Source organism: Kogia breviceps, chromosome 4 (assembly GCF_026419965.1).
Source record: "Kogia breviceps isolate mKogBre1 chromosome 4, mKogBre1 haplotype 1, whole genome shotgun sequence".
Classification (NCBI taxonomy): domain Eukaryota; kingdom Metazoa; phylum Chordata; class Mammalia; order Artiodactyla; family Physeteridae; genus Kogia; species Kogia breviceps.
Genome location: NC_081313.1, coordinates 169,662,890 through 169,684,210, shown reverse-complemented (window position 1 = coordinate 169,684,210; position 21,321 = coordinate 169,662,890). Strand labels below are relative to the sequence as shown.

Sequence of the window (21,321 nt, the reverse complement as noted above, 5' to 3'; positions counted from 1 at the left end):
TCCCCTCAGCCCCCTAGCGTCCACTCTTCTACATTTTGTCTCTATGAATCTTACTGCTCCTAGGACCTCGTGTAAGTGGAATCATATAGTATTTGTCCTTTTGTGACTGGCTCATTTCACTTAGCATGGTGTCCTCATGGTTCATCCTGGTTGTGGCATGTATCAAAATTTGCTTTCTTTTTAAGCATGAATAGCATTCCGTTGTGTGGGTGGACCACATTTCGTGTATGCATTCATCCTTTGGTGGACACTTAGGTTGCTTCCACCTTTCGGTTATTATGAATAATCCTTCTATGAATATGGATGTGCAAATATCACTTTGAGACCCTGCTTTCAATTCTGTTGGGTATATACCCAGAAGTGGAGTTGCTGGATCATATGGTAATTCTGTGTTTAATTTTTTGAGAGTTCACCATATTGTTTTCCACATTGGTTGCACCATTTTACATTCCCACCAACAGTGCACAAGCGTTCTTCTTTAAATGTTGGATAGAATTTACCAGTGAAGCCATCACATCCAGAGCTTCCCTTTTTGGGAAGATTTTGATTACTGATTCAATCTCCTTACTTGTTAAAGATCTATTCAGATTTGTTATTTCCTTGTGATTCAGTCTTGGTACGTTTTGTGTTTCTAAGAATTTGTCCATTTATCTAGATTATCCAAGTTGTTGGTGTACAGTAGTTCATAGTAGTCTCTTAAAATCTTTTTTTATTTCTGTGGAATCGGTAGTAATGTTCCCACTTTCATTTTGGATTTTAGTAATTTAAGTCTTTTCTCTTTTTTCTTAGATCATCTAGCTAAAGGTTTGTCAATTTTATTAATCTTTTCAAAGAACCAACTTTTGGTTTTATTGATTTTCTCTATTATTTTTCTTTTTTAGAAATTTATTTATTTATTTATTTATTTATTTATTTATTTATTTGGCTGTGCCATGTGTTAGTTGTGGTATGCGAGATCTTCATTGCAGCATGTGGGATCCTTTCAGTTGCAGCATACGGGATCTAGTTCCCTGACAAGGGATCGAACCTGGGCCCCCTGCATTGGGAGCGCAGAGTCCTAACCACTGGACCACGAGGGAAGTCCCTCTCTATTATTTTTGTATTCTTTATTTCATTTATTCCTGCTATAGTCTTTATGATTTCTGCTTCTTTATTATTTGATCTCTTTAGTTTTTCTTTTTCAAGTTCTTAAAGTTGCAAAATTAGGCTGTTTATTTGAGATCTTATTTTTTAATGTAAGCATTTACAGCTATGAATTTCCCCCTTAACACTGCTTTTGATGCATCCTGGGTTTTGGTGTGTTGTGCTTTTGTTTTCATTAATCTCTTAAGTCCTTTTTTTTTTTTGCAGAGACTTTTTTTTTTTTTTTTTTTTTTTTTTTTTTGTGGTATGCGGGCCTCACTGTTGTGGCCTCTCCCGTTGCGGAGCACAGGCTCCGGACGCGCAGGCTCAGCGGCCATGGCTCACGGGCCCAGCCACTCCGCGGCATGTGGGATCTTCCCGGACCGGGGCACGAACCCGTGTCCCCTGCATCGGCAGGCGGATTCTCAACCACTGCGCCACCAGGGAAGCCCTTTTGCAGAGATTTTTAAAAATTTCTTTCAAATCCAGAGATAATTTGAGTAGCAAAGTATAACAGTTAATTTTTGACATATTATTTATCTTTGCAAAAACATTTCTTTTTCTTTTTGAATTTTATTTATTTATTTTATACAGCAGGTTCTTACTAGTTATCTATTTTTTATATATTAGTGTATATATGTCAATCCCAATATCCCAATTCATCCCACCATCACCACCACCCACCCTGTTTTCCCCACTTGATGTCCATATGTTTGTTCTCTACATCTGTGTCTTGATTTCTGCCTTGCAAACTGGTTCATCTGTGCCATTTTTCTAGATTCCACATATATGCATTAATATGCAGTATTTGTTTTTCTCTCTCTGACTTAATTCACTCTGTATGACAGTCTTTAGGTCCATCCACGTCTCTACAAATGGCCCAATTTCGTTCCTTTTTATTGCTGAGTAATATTCCATTGTATATTTGTACCACATCTTCTTTATCCATTTGCCTGTTGATGGGCATTTAGGTTGCTTTCATGACCTGCCTATTGTAAATAGTGCTGCAATGAACATTGGAGTGCATATGTCTTTTTGAATAATGGTTTTCTCAGGGTATATGCCCAGTAGTGGGATTGCTGGGTCATATGGTAATTCTAGGTTTAGTTTTCTTAAGGAACCTCCATACTGTTCTCCATAGTGGCTGTATCAATTTACATTCCTACCAACAGTGCAAGAGGGTTCCCTTTTCTCCACACCCTCTCCAGCATTTGTTGTTTGTAGATTTTCTGATGATGGCCATTCTGACTGGTGTGAGGTGATATACCTCACTGTAGTTTGATTTGCATTTCTCTAATAATTAATGATGTTGAGCAGCTTTTCATGTGCCTCTTGGCTATCTGTATGTCTTCTTTGGAGAAATGTCTATTCAGGTCTCCTCCTCTTTTTTTGATTGGGTTGTTTGTTTTTTTAATATTGAGCTGCATGAGCTGTTTATATATTTTGGAGATTAATCCTTTGTCCGTTGATTCGTTTGCAAATATTTTCTCCCATTCTGAGGGTTGTCTTTTTGTCTTGTTTATAGTTTCCTTTGCTGTGCAAAAGCTTTTAAGTTTCATTAGGTCCTGTTTGTTTTTTTTTGTCTTTATTTCCATTACTCTAGGAGGTGGGTCAAAAAAGATCTTGCTATGATTTATGTCAAAGAGTGTTCTTCCTATGTTTTCCTCTAAGAGTTTTATAGTGTCTGGTCTTACATTTAGGTCTCTAATCCATTTTGAGTTTATTTTTGTGTATGGTGTTAGGGAGTGTTCTAATTTCATTCTTTTACATGTAGCAGTCCAGTTTTCCCAGCACCACTTATTGAAGAGACTGTCTTTTCTCCATTGTATATCCTTGCCTCTTTTGTCATAGATTAGTTAACCATAGGTTCATGGGTTTATCTCTGGGCTTTCTATCCTGTTCCATTGATCTATATTTCTGTTTTTGTGCTAGTACCATATTGTCTTGATGACTGTAGCTTTGAAGTATAGTCTGAAGTCAGGGAGTCTGATTCATCCAGCTCAGTGTTTTTCCCTCAAGATTGCTTTGGCTCTTTGGGATCTTTTGCATCTCCATACAAATTTTAAGATTTTTTGTTCTAGTTCTGTAAAAAAATGCCATTGGTAATTTGATAGGGATTTCATTGAATCTGTAGATTGCTTTGGGTAGTATAGTCATTTTCACAATATCGATTCCTCCAATCCAAGAACATGGTCTATCTCTCCATCCGTTTGTGTCATCTTTGATTTCTTTCATCAGTGTCTGATAGTTTTCTGAATACAGGTCTTTTACCTCCTTAGGTAGGTTTATTCCTACATATTTTATTCTTTTTGTTGCAATGGTGAATGAGGTTGTTTCCTTAATTTCTCTTTCTGATCTTTCATTGTTAGTGTATAGGAATGCAAGAGATTTCTATGCATTAATTTTGTATCCTGCAACTTTACCAAATGCATTGATTAGCTTTAGTAGTTTTCTGCTGGCATTTTTAGGATTATCTATGTGTAGTATCATGTCATCTGCAAACAGTTACAGTTTTACTTCTTCTTTTCCAATTTGGATTCCTTTTATTTCTTTTTCTTCTCTGATTGCCATGGCTAGGACTTCCAAAACTATGTTGAATAATAGTGACGAGAGTGGACATCCTTGTCTTGTTTCTGATCTTACAGGAAATGCTTTCAGTTTTTCACTATTGAGAATGATGTTTGCTGTGGGTTTGTCATATATGGCCTTTATTATGTTGAGGTAAGTTCCCTCTATACCCACTTTCTGGAGAGTTTTGATCATAAATGGGTGTTGAATTTTGTCAAAAGATTTTTCTGCATCTATTGAGATGATCATATGGTTTTTATTCTTCAATCTGTTAATATGGTGTATCACATTGATTGATTTGCATACATTGAGGAATCCTTTCATCCTTGGGATATATCCCACTTGATCGTGGTGTATGGTGTACACCTTTTAATGTGCTGTTGGATTCTGTTTGCTAGTATTTTGTTGAGGATTTTTGCAACTATATTCATCAGTGGTATTGGTCTGTAATTTTCTTTTTTTGTAGTCTCTTTGCCTGATTTTGGTATCAGGGTGATGGTGGCTTTGTGGAATGAGTTTGGGAGTGTTCCTTCCTCTACAATTTTTTGGAAGAGTTTGAGAAGGATGGGTGTTAACTCTTCTCTAAATGTTTGATAGAATTCACCTGTGAAGCCATCTGGTCCTGGACTTTTGTTTGTTGGAAGATTTTTAATCACAGTTTCAATTTTATTATGTGTGATTGGTCTGGTCATATTTTCTATTTCTTCCTGGTTCAATCTTGGAAAGTTATACCTTTCTAAGAATTTGTCCATTTCTTCCAGGTTGTCCATTTTATTGGCATAGAGTTGCTTATAGTAGTCTCTTAGGATGCTTTGTATTTCTGTGGTGTCCATTGTAACTTCTCCTTTTTCATTTCTAATGTTATTGATTTGAGTCCTCTCCCTCTTTTTCTTGACGAGTCTGGCTAAAGGTTTATCAATTTTGTTTATCTTCTCAAATAACCAGTTTTTAGTTTTATTGATCTTTCCTATTGTTTTCTTTGTTTCTATTTCATTTATTTCTGCTCTGATCTTTATGATTTCTTTCCTTCTACTGACTTTGGGTTTTGTTTGTTCTTCTTCCTCTAGTTTCTTTAGGTGTAAGTTTAGATTGTTTATTTGAGATTTTTCTTTTTTCTTGAGGTAGGATTGTATTGCTATAAACTTCCCTCTTAGAACTGCTTTTGCTGCATCCCATAGGTTTTTGATCATCGTGTTTTCATTGTCATTTGTCTCTAGGTATTTTTTGATTTCCTCTTTGATTTCTTCAGTGATCTCTTGGTTATTTAGTAATGTATTGTTTAGCCTTCATGTGTTTGTGGTTTTTTACATTTTTTTCCCTGTAATTTATTTCTAATCTCATAGTGTTGTGGTCAGAAATGATGCTTGATATGATTTCAATTTTCTTAAATTTACTGAGGCTTGATTTGTGACCCAAGATGTGATCTGTCCTGGAGAATGTTCCATGTGCACTTGAGAAGAAAATGTAATCTTCTGTTTTTGGATGGAATGTCCTATAAATATCAATTAAATCTATCTGGTCTACTGTGTCATTTAAAGCTTGTGTTTCCTTATTAATTTTCTTTCTGGATGATCTGTCTATTGATGTAAGTGAGGTGTTAAAGTTCCCCACTATTATTGTGTTACTGTCGATTTCCTCTTTTATAACTCTTAGCATTTGCCTTATGTATTGAGGTGCTCCTATGTTGGGTGCATATATATTTATAATTGTTATATCTTCTTCTTGGATTGATCCCTTGATCATTATGTAGTGCCCTTCCTTGTCTCTTGTAACATTCTTTATTTTAAAGTCTGTTTTATCTGATATGAGTATTGCTACCCCAGCTTTCTTTTGATTTCCATTTGTGTAGAATATCTTTTTCCATCCCCTCACTTTCGGTCTGTATGTGTCCCTAGGTCAGAAGTGGGTCTCTTGTAGACAGCATGTAAATGGGTCTTGTTTTTGTATCCATTCAGTGAGCCTGTGTCTTTTGGTTGGAGCATTTAATCCATTCATGTTTAAGGTAATTATCGACATGTATGTTCCTATTACCATTTTCTTAATTGTTATGGGTTTGTTTTTATAGGTCCTTTCCTTCTCTGTGTTTCCCACTTAGAGAAGTTCCTTTAGCATTTGTTGTAGAGCTGGTTTGGTGGTACTGAATTCTCTTAGCTTTTGTTTGTCTGTAAAGCTTTTGATTTCTCTGTCAAATCTGAATGAGATCTTTGCTGGGTAGAGTAATCTTGGTTGTAGGTTCTTCCCTTTCATCACTTTAAATATATTGTGCCACTCCCTTCTGGCTTGTAGAGTTTCTGCTGAGAAATCAGCTGTTAACCTTATGGCGTTCCCTTGTATGTTATTTGTCGTTTTTCCTTTGTTGCTTTTAATAATTTTCCTTTGTCCTTAATTTTTCCAGTTTAATTACTATGTGTCTCGGCATGTTTCTCCTTGGGTTTATCCTGCCTGGGACTCTCTGCACTTCCTGGACCTGGGTGACTATTTCCTTTCCCATGTTAGGGAAATTTTTGACTATAATCTCTTCAAATATTTTCTTGGGTCCTTTCTCTGTCTCTTCTCCTTCTGGGACCCCTATAGTGTGAATGTTGTCCCAGAGGTCTCTTTGGCTGTCTTCACTTCTTTTCATTCTTTTTTCTTTATTCTGTTCTTCAGCAGTGAATTCCACCATTCTGTCTTCTAGGTTACTTATCTGTTCTTCTGCCTCAGTTATTCTGCTATTGATTCCTTGTAGTGTATTTTTCATTTCAGTTATTGTATTGTTCATCTCTGTTTGTTTGTTCTTTAATTTTTCTAGGTCTTTGTTAAACATTTCTTTCATCTTCTCGATCTTTGCCTCCATTCTTTTTCTGAGGTCCTGGATCATCTGCACTATCATTGTTTTGAATTCTTTTTCTGAAGGTTTCCTATCTCCACTTCTTTTAGTTGTTTTTCTGGGGCTTTATCTTGTTCCTTCAGCTGGGACATAATCCTCTGTCTTTTCATTTTGTCTATCTTTCTGTGATTGTGGTTTTTGTTCTGCAGGCTGCAGGATTGTAGTTCTTCTCGTGTCTGCTGTCTGCCCTCTGGTGGTTGAGGCTATCTAAGAGGCTCGTGCAAGCTTCCTGTTGGGAGGGAATGGTGATGGGTAGAGCTGGGTGTTGCTCTGGTGGGAAGAGCTCAGTAAAACTTTAATCGGCTTGCCTGCTGATGGGTGGGGCTGTGTTCCCTTGATGTTGGTTGTTTGGCCTGAGGTGACCCAGCACTGGAGCCTACAGGCTCTTTGGTGGGGCTAATGGAGGACTCTGGGAGGGCTCACACCAATGAGTACTTCCCATAACTTCTGCTGCCAGTGTCCTTGTCTGGGCAGTGAGCCACAGCCGCCCACCCCTACCTCTGCAGAAGACCCATCAACATTAGCAGATAGGTCTGGTTCAGTCTCCTATGGGGTCATTGCTCCTTCCCCCTGGGTCCTGATGCACACACTTTGTGTGTGCCCTTCAAGAGTGGAGTCGCTGTTTTGCCCAGTCCTGTTGAAGTCCTGCAATCAAATCCTGCTAGCCTTTAAACTCTGATTGTCTGGGAATTCCTATTGCTGGACCCCAGGTTGGGAAGCCTGATGTGGTGCTCAGGACCTTCACTCCAGTGGGTGGGCTTCTGTGGTATAATTGTTCTCCAGTTTGTGAGTCAACCACCCAGCGGTTATGGGATTTGATTTTATTGTGATTGCACCCCTCCTACCGTCTCATTGCAACCTCTCCTTTGTCTTTGGATGTGGGGTATCTTTTTTAGTGAGTTCCAGTGTCTTCCCGTCAATGATTGTTCAGCAGTTAGTTGTGATTCCAGTGCTCTAGCAAGAGAGAGTTCTAAGTACTTTTTAATTTCCTTTGTGATCTCTTCTTTGATTCTTTGGTATTTAAGAATGTGTTAGGGCTTCCCTGGTGGCGCAGTGGTTGAGAGTCCGCCTGCTGATGCAGGGGACATGGGTTCGTGCCCCGGTCCGGGAAGATCCCACTCAGTGGCCATGGCCACTGAGCCTGCGCTCCACAACAGGAGAGGCCACAACAATGAGAGGCCGGCATAACGCAAAAAAAAAAAAAAAGAATGTGTTAATTTCCACAAATTTGTAAATTTTCCAGCTTTCCTTCTCTTGTTAATTTCTAACTTCATTCATCTTATTGTGGTCAGAGAAGGCACTTTGTATGCTTTCTCTCTTTTTAAGTCCACTGAGGCTTAGTTTGTAGCTTAACCTATGGGTCTGTCCTGGAAAATACCCCAAGTGCACTTCAGAAGAATGTGTGTTCCATTGTTGTTGTTGGGTAGAGTGTTCTGATATGTCTCCCCCTGTTCTGTTCCCCACAGAATGGCCCACTGTCAGGTGGATCGGCCAAGACATAGGGGTCATTTCACTTGGAGGGAGCCCTGAGCAAAAGGCTCCAGCAGCTTTATGGACCATGGGGTGGGGCTGGGGGTGGACAACGGAGAGAGTTAGGAGTGGGAAAGTACTCCAACTGGAGAGGGGTGTCTTCAGTGTTTCCTTCTGACCATAAAGAGGCCTTGGCAGAGGTGTCTGAAGAAAACCTCTGCCCATGGTCCCTTATGCTAAAGAGACCTGGGAGTGGAAATTCTGGGCTGGGAATGCAAACATGCAAAGAGCATGGCCAGCCAGCGGCCCTGAGTCCTTGGCTGCAGCTCCCCTCAGAGACCCCAGTGCACACCCACCCCTCATCTCCCTGCCCTACCCCCACCCCGTGAGACCTGCAGGCCTGTGGGCAGGCCTGAAAAATCACACATACGTTCTTAACAGGGAGCTGGGCTCCGCAGGAGTGTATGGGCCAAGGATGCCAGGCCAGGAAGTGTGGGTGTCCCCCACAGGCGGGCATTCCTTGGCTTGTGGCTGCATCACTCCAGTCTCTGCCTCCATCTTCGCCTGGCCTTCTTCTCTCTGTGTCTGAATTTTCCTCTTCTTATAAGGACACCTGTCATTGGATTAGGGCCCACCCTACTCCAGTGTGACTTCCTCTTAACTAGCAGTGTCTGCAAAGACCCTATTTCCAAATAATGTCCCATTCACAGGTTACCAGGGGTTAGGGCTTGGACATGTCTTTCTGGGAGATACACAAGCATGCTCTAAGTGACCAGTCCCCTTGATTCAGTGTCTTTCTCCCCTAAACTGGGCAGAGCACACACTGCCAGAGTTTGCCTCTCCGAACCCATGTTTTGGATGGTCCTGGGATCGCAGCTCGTCCTGAGAGACATTCATGTTTCCGATTATGGCGAGTCAGGGCTGAGGGATGACTTTCTCCTGTCACAGGCTGTGGGGTGCCTTTAATGCTTATTTCCAAGCTGTTGGGGCAGTGGGGGTGTTAGACCTGAACGGTCTCCGAGGGATCCCAGCTCGCCCAAGAACCGCCAAGAGTCGAGAGTCGTTGCAACACGCAAGAGGTTTATTAGGAGCCGGTGCACCGGGGTTCCTTGGTCCTCACGCAAGAGGCCGAAGAGGAACCCGTAAAAGCAGAATCACACACATTTTATAGGTTTATTCACTTATAGGGCGGGTATATTTGGAGTTTCACAATGATTGGGTAAACGGGGTGACCTTTAAACTCATTGGCTTAGGCATTCTTGCCCCCGCCCGTACTTGTTTGTTCGCGGTTAGGGCATGTCTCAGACATGTCCTGTTTTCCAGGCCTTTTTCTCGGAACGGTTTCTGCCCAGAGGGACATTCCAGTATCTTATCTAACACCCGCCAGCCGGAAAGCCCAAAAAGTTTTTGGGTATCGATAGGGAAGTAGGGGTGTGAGTATAGTTGAGGCCCTACGGGGGGGGGGGGGGGTACCACCCTGGGGCCCAAGGCCACATGGCTGGATTCCTCTGTTCCCACGTGGCCGCTGCGGCACGGCCGTGGAGAAAAGCGCACGGTTGTTCATCGTTCTGCAGTGATCCATCCGGCGAGGACACACTCAGCGTGCAGGTCCCCGACTCCATCACCAGCTGGGTGGGTGAGGCAGTGGGTCTGTCTGCCGAGAGGGGCCTGGGCATTGCTGAGCCCACTCTGCTGAAGACCTTCAAGCCCTTCTTCGTCGACTTCACCCTGCCCTCCAACGTGGTCCGCGGGGAGCAGGCCAAGATCCCGCTCAGCATCTACAACTACATGGACACTTGCATCGAGGTACCGAACCTGCCCTCCATACACAGCCTTTCCCATGATGGGGGAGAGGGGTGGCATCCTTAACGGCAGGAGGCAGAGGGAGGTGGGGTCATCCTGGGGGGAGAGGTTGGAGGGGCACAGCACCTGGGGTGTGGGGTAGGCAGGGCGGAATGGGGTCATCCCGGAGGGCCGTGGGGGACAGCATCTGTGCGATGAGTGAGGCAGAGGCTGGATGAGTCAGCTTCTACTTCACCAGCTGTCTACACCTGGGCAGGTTGGGGGTGGGAGTGTGTGCATGGCGGGGTTAGAGGGTGACAGATGTGACGGAGCCACTGTCGTTTGCTCCTGACCCTGCAGGGGTGTGGGAGGGTGAGTATCATATGTAACGGCATGGAGTCGGGTGATCTCGGAGAGACAGCAGCAAGCAGTCTTGAAGCAGGGTCTTAGTTCTCTGCCCAGGAATTGGACCTGGGTAGCCTGGATGAAAACCAGAAATCCTAGCCACTAGACCACCAGGGGCCAGAGGCTAGAAGCAAAGTTTCCCTGGCTCCTGCCCTGTTTGAAAAATGAATTTCTCAAAGAGGCAAAACCTGCAAAAACAGGTGAAGTTTCTTATGAAAGACACAGCACAACAAGCAGGAGAACACACAGAGAAACAGTTGTTTATTGAAGACAGAGCAAGGCAGAAGTACACACCCAGAGAGGAAGGGTGTGGGCGTCCTCCCTAATGAGGAGGAGGCAGTAGAGAGGCGGTTAAATCATTTATACAGGGCAGTTCTTCCCGGTCTTTGTTTGTTTACCTTTGGCCATTGTCTCGCTTCTCTTCCCACATCTGACCTGCCCTAGGACTCGCTCCAACACGCTTACGTATCTTTTCGCCAAGATGGATTCTAGCACAGAGGCCTGTGGGAGGTTTGGCATCACCTAGTATGGGGTGGCGCCCCCTCCTTTTTGACCCCTGAGGGGCCTTTCTGCGCATGTGTAGTCAGGGAGGTCTCCTTGACCTTAGGAGTGGTTATCTTATCTCTTTACTCCAGCAGAGCTCATCTCCTGCCATTAACTTTGGCCTTGGAGTGTCCAGGGAAAACAAAGCTCCAGTTTACTGGGCTTGACAAACTCCAGCTGTCCAGCCCAGGGGCCCCTCTACCTCCTACCTCAAATCTCCGCTGAGAGATGTGAACCCCAAGAAATCTTTATTGGGAGGATAAAGGGCAACAGAGTCTGTCTTCTGTAGCTTCTTCAGGCTGGCAAGGGGCTGGTAGACCCTACTACCTAGTTGGGGTCACAGAGCTGTCGCCTTATCTCATCAAGGGGCCCCAGGGTGACTTCTCTTGTTATTCCAGCAGGATCTGTTCTGAGGCGTGGCTGGAATCTCTGCATCACCATGATCTTGATATGAAATTGCTGTAATCTGGAAGAGGCAAACTTAACAAGTAGATTAAAAGAAGGCAGGGGCCAAAGATCAGTAACAGACTTATTGTAACCAGGGGCCATCTACCTCCTGCCTCACGGGGTCAGCAAATGTTCTCTGTAAAGGGCCAGATAGTAAATATTTCAGTCTTTGTCAGCCAGAGGGTCTCTGTTGCAGCTACCTTTGAACAGGAAAGCAGCCACAGATAATATACCCATGAATGGGCCTGGCTGTGTTCCCATAAATCTTTATTTCTGGATACTTGAAATATGAATTTCCTTTAACTTTCATGTGTCACAAAATACCATTATTTTTTTTTTGAAAAATTCCCTCTCACCTCAATCATTGAAAAAAGAACATGTAAAAACCATTCTTAGCTCCCTGGCCTCACAGAAACAGGCGATGGATCAGATTTGGGTCGGGTGGTACTGATCCCAGCACAGAGGCAGGGAATCCTGGGGGTCCCCAGAGCAGGTGCTCTGAATCTCAGTTCCTACTTAAAAAATTGACCGACCTTGGCCATATTATTCCACCCATTGGTGTGTCAATTTCTACAAATGTCAAGCAGACAGGAGTCTTAATGGGCGGTGAAATGGGCTGGTCCACTTAGGTGCTAAGAACAGTGATCGAGGACGTGCCACGGATTTTGTTGATGCTGCTCTTGGGGTCTCAGGGCCTGCAGGGTGCTGTGCAGTGGGGAGGGGGATGACTCCTCAGAGGAGGTGGAGAGGCTACTGTATCAGTTTCCTGTGGCTGCCATAACAAAGTAGCCCAAACTGGGTGGTTTAAAACCATGGAAGCGTATTGTCTCATAGCTCTGGAGGCTGGAGTCCAAGATCAAGGTGTGGGCAAGGTTGGCTTCTTCTTGAGGCTCTGAGGGACAGTCTGTCGCTGACCTCTCTCCTTGCTTCTGGCGGCTGCCCCCGAATCCTTGGCGTTGTTTTGGCTTGTGGCTGCCACATTCCAATCTTTGCCTTGGTCTTCCCATGGCCTTCTTCTCTCTGTGTGTCTTTACATCATCTCCCTTCTGTGAATAGACGTCTCTGTGTCCAAATTTCCTCTGAGAAGGGTCCCTGTCTTATTGGATTAGGGTCTACCCTAATGACCTCATTGGAACTTGATGACGTCTGCCGAGACCGTAGTTCCAAATGAGGTCACATTTATAGGTACCCGGGGTTAGGATTTCAACATATCTTCCTGGGGGACACAATTCAACCGGTAACAGCTACCCCAAGGGGGTGGGCTGGGGGATTTCAGACCCCGATGAGGAGGAGGGATGGCAGGCAATGTGGAGGGAGCCGTGAGGGCCAGGGTCAGGTGGGGGCAGGATAGGAAAGGGGTGTTTGGGGGCCTGGGCATCAGTGTGGCTGCAGGAGGGCAGGGGCACCCTCCTCCCCTGCCTTTGTAATCCTTTTGCACCATCTCAGCCTGGATGTCAGCTGGTGGGTGGCAGGAAGAGAGGGGAGATGGGCTCCCGGAGTTAGGGGCAGTCCTCAGGAGCGGGAGCTGGGGGCCGAGGCTGCGAATGGAGGAGTGAGTGGGGTGCAGGGCCAGGGATCTAGCTGGGAGCAAGCCTGCTTTCCTCAGGTTGGCATGGAGGTCAGGCTACAGGTCTCAGCCTCGCCCCAGCCAGCCGGGGGAGCCTGCTAATCTTGTCCTGGCCCTGCCCCTGTGTGTGCACCCGCCCCCCCACCCCCAAGGCTGCCGGCACATTCCCCACCAAGGGCAAAGATGGGAGGGGCAGCCCCGGGCCAAAGACACTGGAAACCAAGAGATTTTATCCACCCCCTGCCCAGATTTCTGGCTTTTCTTGAAAAACAAGGCCTTCTGGCCGGGGAGTGATTGGAATTTGCCACCTGAAGGGCGCCGAGGCTGCTGGGGGTGGAGGTCCTGAGTGGAGGTGGCGGATCCCCTGTGGCACAGCTGCTCAGCATCCCCCAGACGACCCTTTGGACTTGAGCTTGCCGCTTCCATTTACCAGCCCACTTTGTCTCAGTTTCCTTATCTGGGTGTGAGAGATCTACCTTCACCCCCTGACCCCTCGGCTATGTCTGTGATCGTTTCTGAGCCTGGCCCAGAGTGGAGACAGCAATGTTCTGAGTCTCTGAGTCTCAGCTCAGAGGCTGACCTTGAGCTTCCATGAAATCATTTACTCCTTTTTTCCTTTGCAAATTCTATACCTCTGCTGACTGATTACATCTACCCAAGAACATGTTGTACAGAATGCCGTATGCTGGCCCTGAGACCAGTAAAGGATCCCTCGTATTGCCTTCTGCCTGGCACAGTCCAGGTTTGAGGCTGGTATTTGCATTTGACTTCCCTCTGTGGAAAGCCACACGTAATGTACTGTCACACAGGAACTTCTGTCTTGGGTCTTTAATGACAAGAAAATTCCAAGTGGAAAAAAAAAGTGGTCAGCGCAGGTCTGGAATAGAAATGAAACACCCAGAGGCCACCAGAAAGGAATTCCTGCGTGTAAAATGTGAGTGATTCTAATTCATTCACTCAAAAGCAATCGCCCAATACCTGATGCGTGCCAGGCTCTGTGTGGGAATCTGAAGACCCCAATGCTCAGGACCTGGGGTCTGCCTGAGCTCACCTGGGACTAACTCGGTGTTCTTGGGCACGCATCTCTGTGCCCAGTGCTGGGTGGATGATTTTAACTGTATCATTATCAAGCGCCCACGTGGGCTGAGGAAGGAGGGGCTGTGATGGAATCTTTCCCACTTGGGAAGCTCAGAGAAGCATCATCGTATGTTCAAGGTCCCCCAGGGGGTGAGGGGCAGACCTGTGTTAGAATTAGGTGTCGGGAATTGCCCAGCCATCCAGTGGTTAGGACCCTGCGCTTCCACTGCAGGGGGCAGAGGTTCCATTCCTGGTTGGGGAACTAAGATCCCGCAAGCCGTGCCACATGGTGAGGCCAGGAAAAAAAAAAAAAAAAATTAAGTGTCTACAGGAAGCCAGGGAGGCCCTGAGGAGGGGCGGCTTCCCTGAACACCGAAGTCTTTGGGCGATGCTTAAGCTGGGCACCAGCCCTGGAAGAGGAAAGTGCAAGTATGGGCAAGTGACAGACAGGAGGCAGCTTGGCCTGTCCCAGGATCTGCCCGTGACACAATCTGGCTGGGCTTTAGGGTCTGGTTGGAAAAGCAGGAGAGAAGGGGGACGCTTGTGCAGTAATCTGAGTGAGAGCCACTGAGTGAGAACCATGGCAGTGGCCACACGGTGGCCTGGAGGGTCCAAGGAGGACATGTGAGGGGCTCAGGGCAATCAGCTGGGATAAAGGTGCCCCCAAACCCAGAACCTTTATCATTCATCCTTTTTATGTAGCTTATGGCTAGGAGGAATAGGACTCTAGTTTCAGAAAGCCGGAATAAATGTAGGGTGGTCCCTAATCACAGGGTGGCCCCCAAGGGAGGCTGCCTCCTGAACTGCAGGCAGGCCCCCCAGGTGCCCATTGCAGCTCCTACCAAGCACTCGTGGTTGGCTTGTCAGCCGGGAGAAGGAAGCCCTGCTGGGCAGCAGGTGCGTCCAGGGATCACCACACATCAATTTCAGAAACCGCCCTCCCTGACCCAACCCCCGGTTGGGGGTTGGGTCACCCGGTCCTGAGGTTCCAGGAAAACGGGCATATCCAGACCCCTCAACCTGGACAGCGGGTTCCATCCAGCACCTGGAAAATGTATCTCACCGATGCTTGACTCTTGAATTTCTTCTTTCCTCCCTGGAAGAACTTTCTAGAAGAATGCTGTCTCGAGGGGAATGGGGGAGCCCCCAAAGCACCCTGCACCAACCGTTCTCATTCAGGTTCTACTGGGCCTGCCCTTGGGCAGGATTCAGACACTGTCACACTTGCCACTGTACAGCTTCCTTGTACACACCTGCATGTGTGTGTGACTTAGGCTTGTCAAGCCTCTGAGGCCCAGGGATCACTCTTGTCTGTTCAGATCTGTTTCTTGAGCTCCTAGCAGGGCTCCTGAACCCACCAGGTGCTGCATATGTGCTGGTTGGACAAATGCATGTGGAGCAAAGAGCCTGTTGTAGATTGAGGGTTATAAACACACACGTACACAACATGCACGCGGAGACACGGTGTGCACAAGCACACACGTGTGCAGAGACACTTGCCTTCACTCGCGTGCACTCACACATCGTGTAATGCTACGCCTACACACACAGGTGTGCACAGCACACACATGACGCATACACGTGTGCACACTGAACTCTGTTATGACTCGGTGGACCTCAGTGGTTGGAGAGAGAGGGTCAGATGAAGTTCCCTGCAGGGCCTGCATGTGGAGTGGCCCCTCTTCTCCCATGCTTGGCTAGAGAGACAGCCCTTGAATTGACCTTGGTCCCAAGGGAGAGCTGGACCAGTGAAGGCGCAGGGGGCTGAGGGAAGGAGGGGGCTCCCAGCAGGACAATGGTAAGTAGTTTGTTCTGACCAGAAATGGAAAGAGAGCCTCCCAAAGAGAGCGTGGCTTTGGGGGAAAGACCGCCGGGGTGGACGGAGTGCAGTGGGCAGTGGGGTGTGCTGGGAGGGCACACAGATTCCGGGCACCATGGTTCTCGCCACACTCTCCAGGTCTACGTGAAGATCTCAGTTCCCAAGGGCATCCAATTTGTCGGACATCCTGGCAAACGCCATCTGACCAAGAAGACGTGCGTGGTCCCCGGGGAGATGGAACCCTCCTGGGTGGTTCTGTCCTTTGGCGACCTGGGTCTCAGCAACATCACAGGTGAGGGTCATGTGCTTCTTTGGGCATCTCCACTCTCCAGGCCTCCAGGGGGTTCAGGTGCAGAGTCCAGGCACGGGTGAAGGGTCAGTGGGGCAGAAGATGAGATCAAGGGGTAAGACAGCTGTTGGGGATGCAGGCCAGAGGGAATGATCAGGAGGTAGAGGGCCTCATCTGGGGGAAGCCGGTCTCTTAAGATGCCAAACCGATGTAGCACACACATGCACGCACACTTGCACACATGCACACATATGCATGCACACACATCCAGCCTACACCGTGCACACACGCACATATGCACATACACACACGTATGTGTGCATGCACACCTGGGAAGCCTGGGACAAGGGTGGGGTACAGAACAGCACCGGGTAGGGACCTGTTCTGAGAGCCAGCACCGAGTACTCAAATCTCCGCAGCCAAAGCCCTGGCTTACAGAGAAACGAGCTGCTGCCGGGATGGGAAGTCGGTCAGACCCCCGGAGGAGAATTACGCTGACAGGAAGGTCCCCATTGGGAGGGATCACATCCGGCGCGGTGTGATGGTTGAGGTAAGCCTATGTCCTCACTCGAGGCACTTGGCCAGGGCCTGATGACCTCAACAGTGAGGTTGGGGCCGGAGAGCGGTCCCTTCCCAAGCCAGGGCCAGGGCAGCCCCCATGAGTCCTGCTCTGGGGCTTGGGGCAGGTGACGGGGCTGCCTTGCTGGAGGACTGCGACATCCATCTCCTCTCCAAGGAGCAGAGCAGGCTTTGGTGAGGGGATTTGGGACTCACACGGGCTGCAGGGAAGTGTCCTCCTGACCCCCGGCTTGATCACCTTGGAGGGTGGTGTGCCTCTGTCTCCTGGCTGTCCCGTTTGTCAATAGGCAATTGTAGGGACTGTGACCCATCATTCAGAGGGTTGTCCTTGGAATGCCCGTGTGGGAAGGACACGGAGCCTCCAGCAGGGGCGCCCAGACCACGCCCCCCTCCACCCCCCTCAGCCCCGCCCCCGCCCCCCCTCCGGCCCCGCCCCCCCATCCCCTAGCTGTGAATCTGGGATCTGCCACTTACGCATGGGGCTCAGCGAGTGTCTTGTTATTCCGACTCTGCTCTGTAAGACTGGGACGCTCACACTCACCCCATAGCGTGGGGAAGGTTGGAGAATGCACACAGCGCTTCACAGTGCTGGGCTTGCAGCAGCAACGATGCCCCATCTTTTTTGGGCTGCTCAGATGTATCAGAGCCCAGAGCTCTGGAGAGACTCCTGTTTAGTGCTGCATGGAGAGCACACAGCAGCCCCACTGAAGTTCCTCACAGTGGCCCCGAGTCTCTGCCCCTCCCCAGTAGCCCAGCTGCAAACAGCCGCCCTCCCTCCCTCCCGGCTGCGGTCCTGGCAGAGCTGAGCACAAATGGTTTCCATCAGCGCCTGGAGTCACACACGCGCTGGGCGGAACTCCTGGAGGTGGATGGGTTACTGCTGCAGCTTTGTTGACACGACGTGATGGAGTCCTCTGGTCCGAATGTGTCATCAGATGAGGCACGCGATCTCCGTGAGCCAGCAGGGTAGGATGGCCTCAACAGGAAATGCAGAGACCCCTGGTGACCCTTTGCACAGCCTGAGCACGCTCCCTGGACCACAGCCTGCCCTACCTCAGTCCAAGGAGGCAGTGAGCCCCGCAGTGCGGCCAGCCTGACCTGGAGGCCTGGAGCTCTTGTCTCCTTCCTCTGCAGGAGGAATTTCTAGATGCACAGAGAAGGATTCTCTTATCCTCAAGCCTTTCCTCCCTTTCATGCTGTTCAGCAGTGTCCTATGTCTGCAGCATCCACTAGTCCATCTCTGTACAGACAGCACTGGAGGACAGGAGGTATGAGTTAGGCATCAGAAGACTTGAAATGTCAATGCAAAAAAATGAAGCATGAGTCAGAAAAATGGATTTATGAAATAGGAGGCACTGGGTGCATGGCTCCTCCCATCTCATCCCACCACAGAGCTCTGAGCGCATGGGTGGGTCGCTCCATCAGTTATACGATGGACCCTCCCGAGACACCACATGCCACCTGCCGGGCAGGAGTCTGAATACAACAGAAAGGCCATTCCTGAGAGACACGTGGTGGGAAAGCAGGTGATGGCCGAGCTGTCGTGGGTGTGTATCAGGAGGAGGGGCGGCGAACGCCATCCCTCCTGGATCCCCAGCTGGCCCAGGGGATTGTGACCTTTTGCATTTCTGCTGGAGGGCTGAGAGCCTTCCATCACCCCACCGTGTCTCAGTGAAGTTCACAGGATCAAAGAGGAGGCCAACATAATTCAGACCCATGAGGGGAGCCTGGCGGGCATCACAGGAGTGAGAGGAAGTCTGCCTTCTTGGCTGGAGGTGGGCTCTGGATTGAGAGCCCTGGGTTCAACCGTGAAACCGCTGGACGGTTAAATGAGAGTGCATGGAAGGCATCTCTTGATGCCTGGCCTGAGTGCTAAAGAAAAGTGATCTGTGGTCATCCAGGCATTTATAATGGTCAACTGGGGGAACCTGGACATAAACCAGGGACACTCTTTCCATTTTAGGATATGTCCATCAGCGGATGAATGGATAAATGTGGTGCAAGGAGATCCAGTTACCCACTACCATGGAATATTACTCAGTCATAAGAAGGAATGAAGCACTGATTCATGCAACAATGTAGAAGAACCTTGAAAACATTATGCTGAGTGAAAGAAGCCAGACACAAAAGGCCACAGAGTGTATGATCCTATTTACATGACATGTCCAGAATAGATAAATCCATAGAACAGACAAGAATGAAGCACTGATCTGTGCTATAAGGTTGTAGAAAAGTCTTGCCAGGGGTAATAATAATGACATCATGCAGTGACCATGTTTTGGAACCTGGTCAGGAGCTGCCTTGAGCACAGAGGTGAAGGAGATTGGAACCCAGGATCAGCTAAAAGCCAGGGCAGCGTGGAGGAGAGAGGCTGGCACCAGGGTCCCCTCTGAGTTGAGCCAGAAAAGAAGACAGGGTGGAGTGGCCACGAGCGGCCCCATTGGCTGCTTCAGAGGCTATGCTGGGGGTGGGGGGGGTGTCCAGGAGTCCCTGGATGGTCAGCCAGAGCCAGAGGGCATGCTCAGCACCAGCAGAAGTGCTCAGATTCTGTCTCTGGGTTTTTGCCTGTTCTGGACATTTCATATAAATGGAGCCATACACTATGTGGCCTTTCCTGTCTGGCTTCTTTCACTTAGCACGATGTTTTTGAGGTCCATTTACATTGTAGCATGTACATTATACGGTTGTATAATGTTCCATTGTATGCACGGACCACATTTTGTTTATCCATTCATCCATTGATAGACACCTGAGTTATGAATCACTTTTATGATTGTATAGCTATCATGGGCTTACAATGGCCAGGCCCTGTCCAGTGACTCAACCCCTTATCCAACGAGGGTCTGAGCTGATAGATTGGTGAGGGGACTGCTGAAGTCCAAGCAAAATCTCGGGGGCTCACCCTGGAGCCTGTGGCTGAGCAGATGGCCCGTGGGCTCCATGTCAGGCCTTCGGGGTGTGAGATGACAGTCCGGCTGGTGGACAGCTCAGCATCGTCCACAAGGGTGTGCTTGGCCTCTCCGTGCCAACCACGGGTGATTTTGCTAAAGGTTTGCTAGCGAGGTGTGCAGTGTGGGTGTCAGGTTGTGGCTTGCGTGGGTGAGGCAGGAACCCCGGTGCAGGCCCCTGGGCGTGGCCCCGGGATGATAGCAGGAAGTGGACGTGATCCAGACAGGTGCCTCCTGGACTCATCAGTACAGACCCAGGATGGATGACGCCCATCTTTGCAGCTTCAACAGGGGACTGGGGGCGGGGGTGGGGGGAAGGGGAGATGAGAAACTCTAACAAGAGCTGACTGTTCAGTAGCACTGAGAAGATGCCAGGCTCTGTGTGAAATACACCTAACCCTCACGGCGCGGTGAGGTCAGTACCTTCATCACCCCCACCTTAGAGATGACAAATGGAGGTCCAGAGAGGTTAACTGAGTGGCCCTCGGTCACCCAGCAAGGAGTGGGTGTATTAGTCAGGGTGCTGCGGATAAACAGAGCCAATAGGACATAAACATTTCTCTAGGAGGAGATTTATTATAAGCAATTGGCTTACATGATCATGGAGGCTGAGAAGTCTGCCGTCTGTGAGTTTGAAGGCCAGAAGCATCGAGGGCAGAGAAGATTGATGCCCCAACTCAAGCAGTCTGGCAGAGAGAGAATCCATCCTTCCTCTGCCTTTTGTTGTATTGGGGCCCTCAGTGGAGTGTTTGGGGGCCACCACGTTGGGGAGGGCCATCTGCATCACTGTCCACCAATTCAAATGCTGACTCCTTTAAGACATGTCCTCACAGGTATGCCCAGAAGTACCACTTGGCCAGATGTTTAGGCATCCCGTGGCTTACACAAGTTGGCAGATAAAATGACCCTCACGGTAGGGGGAGCTGGGACCCCAGGAGGCTGCCTGGCTGCAGTGGCCAAGCATTAACCGTCTGAGGTCTGACCTCAGGTGGCCCCAGCTCACCGATTTGCTGATGGTGCTAAAAGAGATCTGGAAAAGCGAGAGCCCCACAGGGGCCGTTCTGGTCAGACGAAAGCCCACAAGGTGTATCGGGTTAAATTCCCAGCGCTCCCTTTTAAGAGAACAAGCCAGGACTTCCCTGGCAGTACGGTGGTTAAGACTCCACGCTTCCACTGCGGGGGGCACAGGTTCGATCCCTGGTCAGGGGATGTTCCTCATGCCACGTGGTGTGGCAAAAATCAGATAAATTTTAAAAATAAATAAATAAGAGAACAAGCCAGCTGCCTTCTACTATTTGGGGGACGTTGTGGAAGGGGTGGAAGCAGGAGCGTGATGGACAGGAGACAAGGGACGCATTGGACAGTGGGACAGAGACCCCGTCTTTGGCAGACCTGGGTGTCCCCTTCTCAGTGCTCTTGGACATTGGATGGGGCCTCAGATCCTGGCAGCCTTCGAGTCATAGTGTGCTCTGCGCAGAGGGAGAAGCTGGGCTTGGAGCTGGGCCGAAGGGGTGGCTGGGAGGGTAGGATGGGGGTGTGAGAAGCATGATAAGTCTAGGAGCGGTTGGTGAGTTTGTTTGACTAGAGCCCAGAGAAGGGGAAGTGAGCCTCAGTTTCCCTATCTGGGCATGGGAGGTAGGTGACCTGGTCCATCTCTGTGCACCTGTGGTCGTGGTATCACCCTGCAGGATCCACACCCAGAGCTGCTGCCGTGGGAGGGCGGCTTCGCCCTTGCGCTGGCTGCCGCCTCCCATTTCTCAGTTCTCCCCATTTCTCTGTTTCAGCCTGAAGGAGCCCCCCGGTCATACACCTACAGCGCTTTCTTCTGTCCCAATG

At 48.4% G+C, this 21,321-nt stretch overlaps 1 protein-coding gene across 2 annotated transcripts in view; it reads left to right on the top strand.

Annotated features, from left to right (window-relative positions):
• Nucleotides 1-21,321, top strand: part of CPAMD8 (C3 and PZP like alpha-2-macroglobulin domain containing 8) — a 100,076-nt gene that overhangs the window by 43,858 nt on the left and 34,897 nt on the right. For both annotated transcript variants that reach the window (XM_059062710.2, XM_067032419.1), the window contains exons 20-23: nt 9,604-9,835; nt 15,808-15,961; nt 16,378-16,508; nt 21,270-21,321. In XM_059062710.2, coding sequence (XP_058918693.2) covers nt 9,604-9,835; nt 15,808-15,961; nt 16,378-16,508; nt 21,270-21,321 — 569 coding nt within the window. The remainder of the gene's footprint in view (nt 1-9,603; nt 9,836-15,807; nt 15,962-16,377; nt 16,509-21,269) is intronic.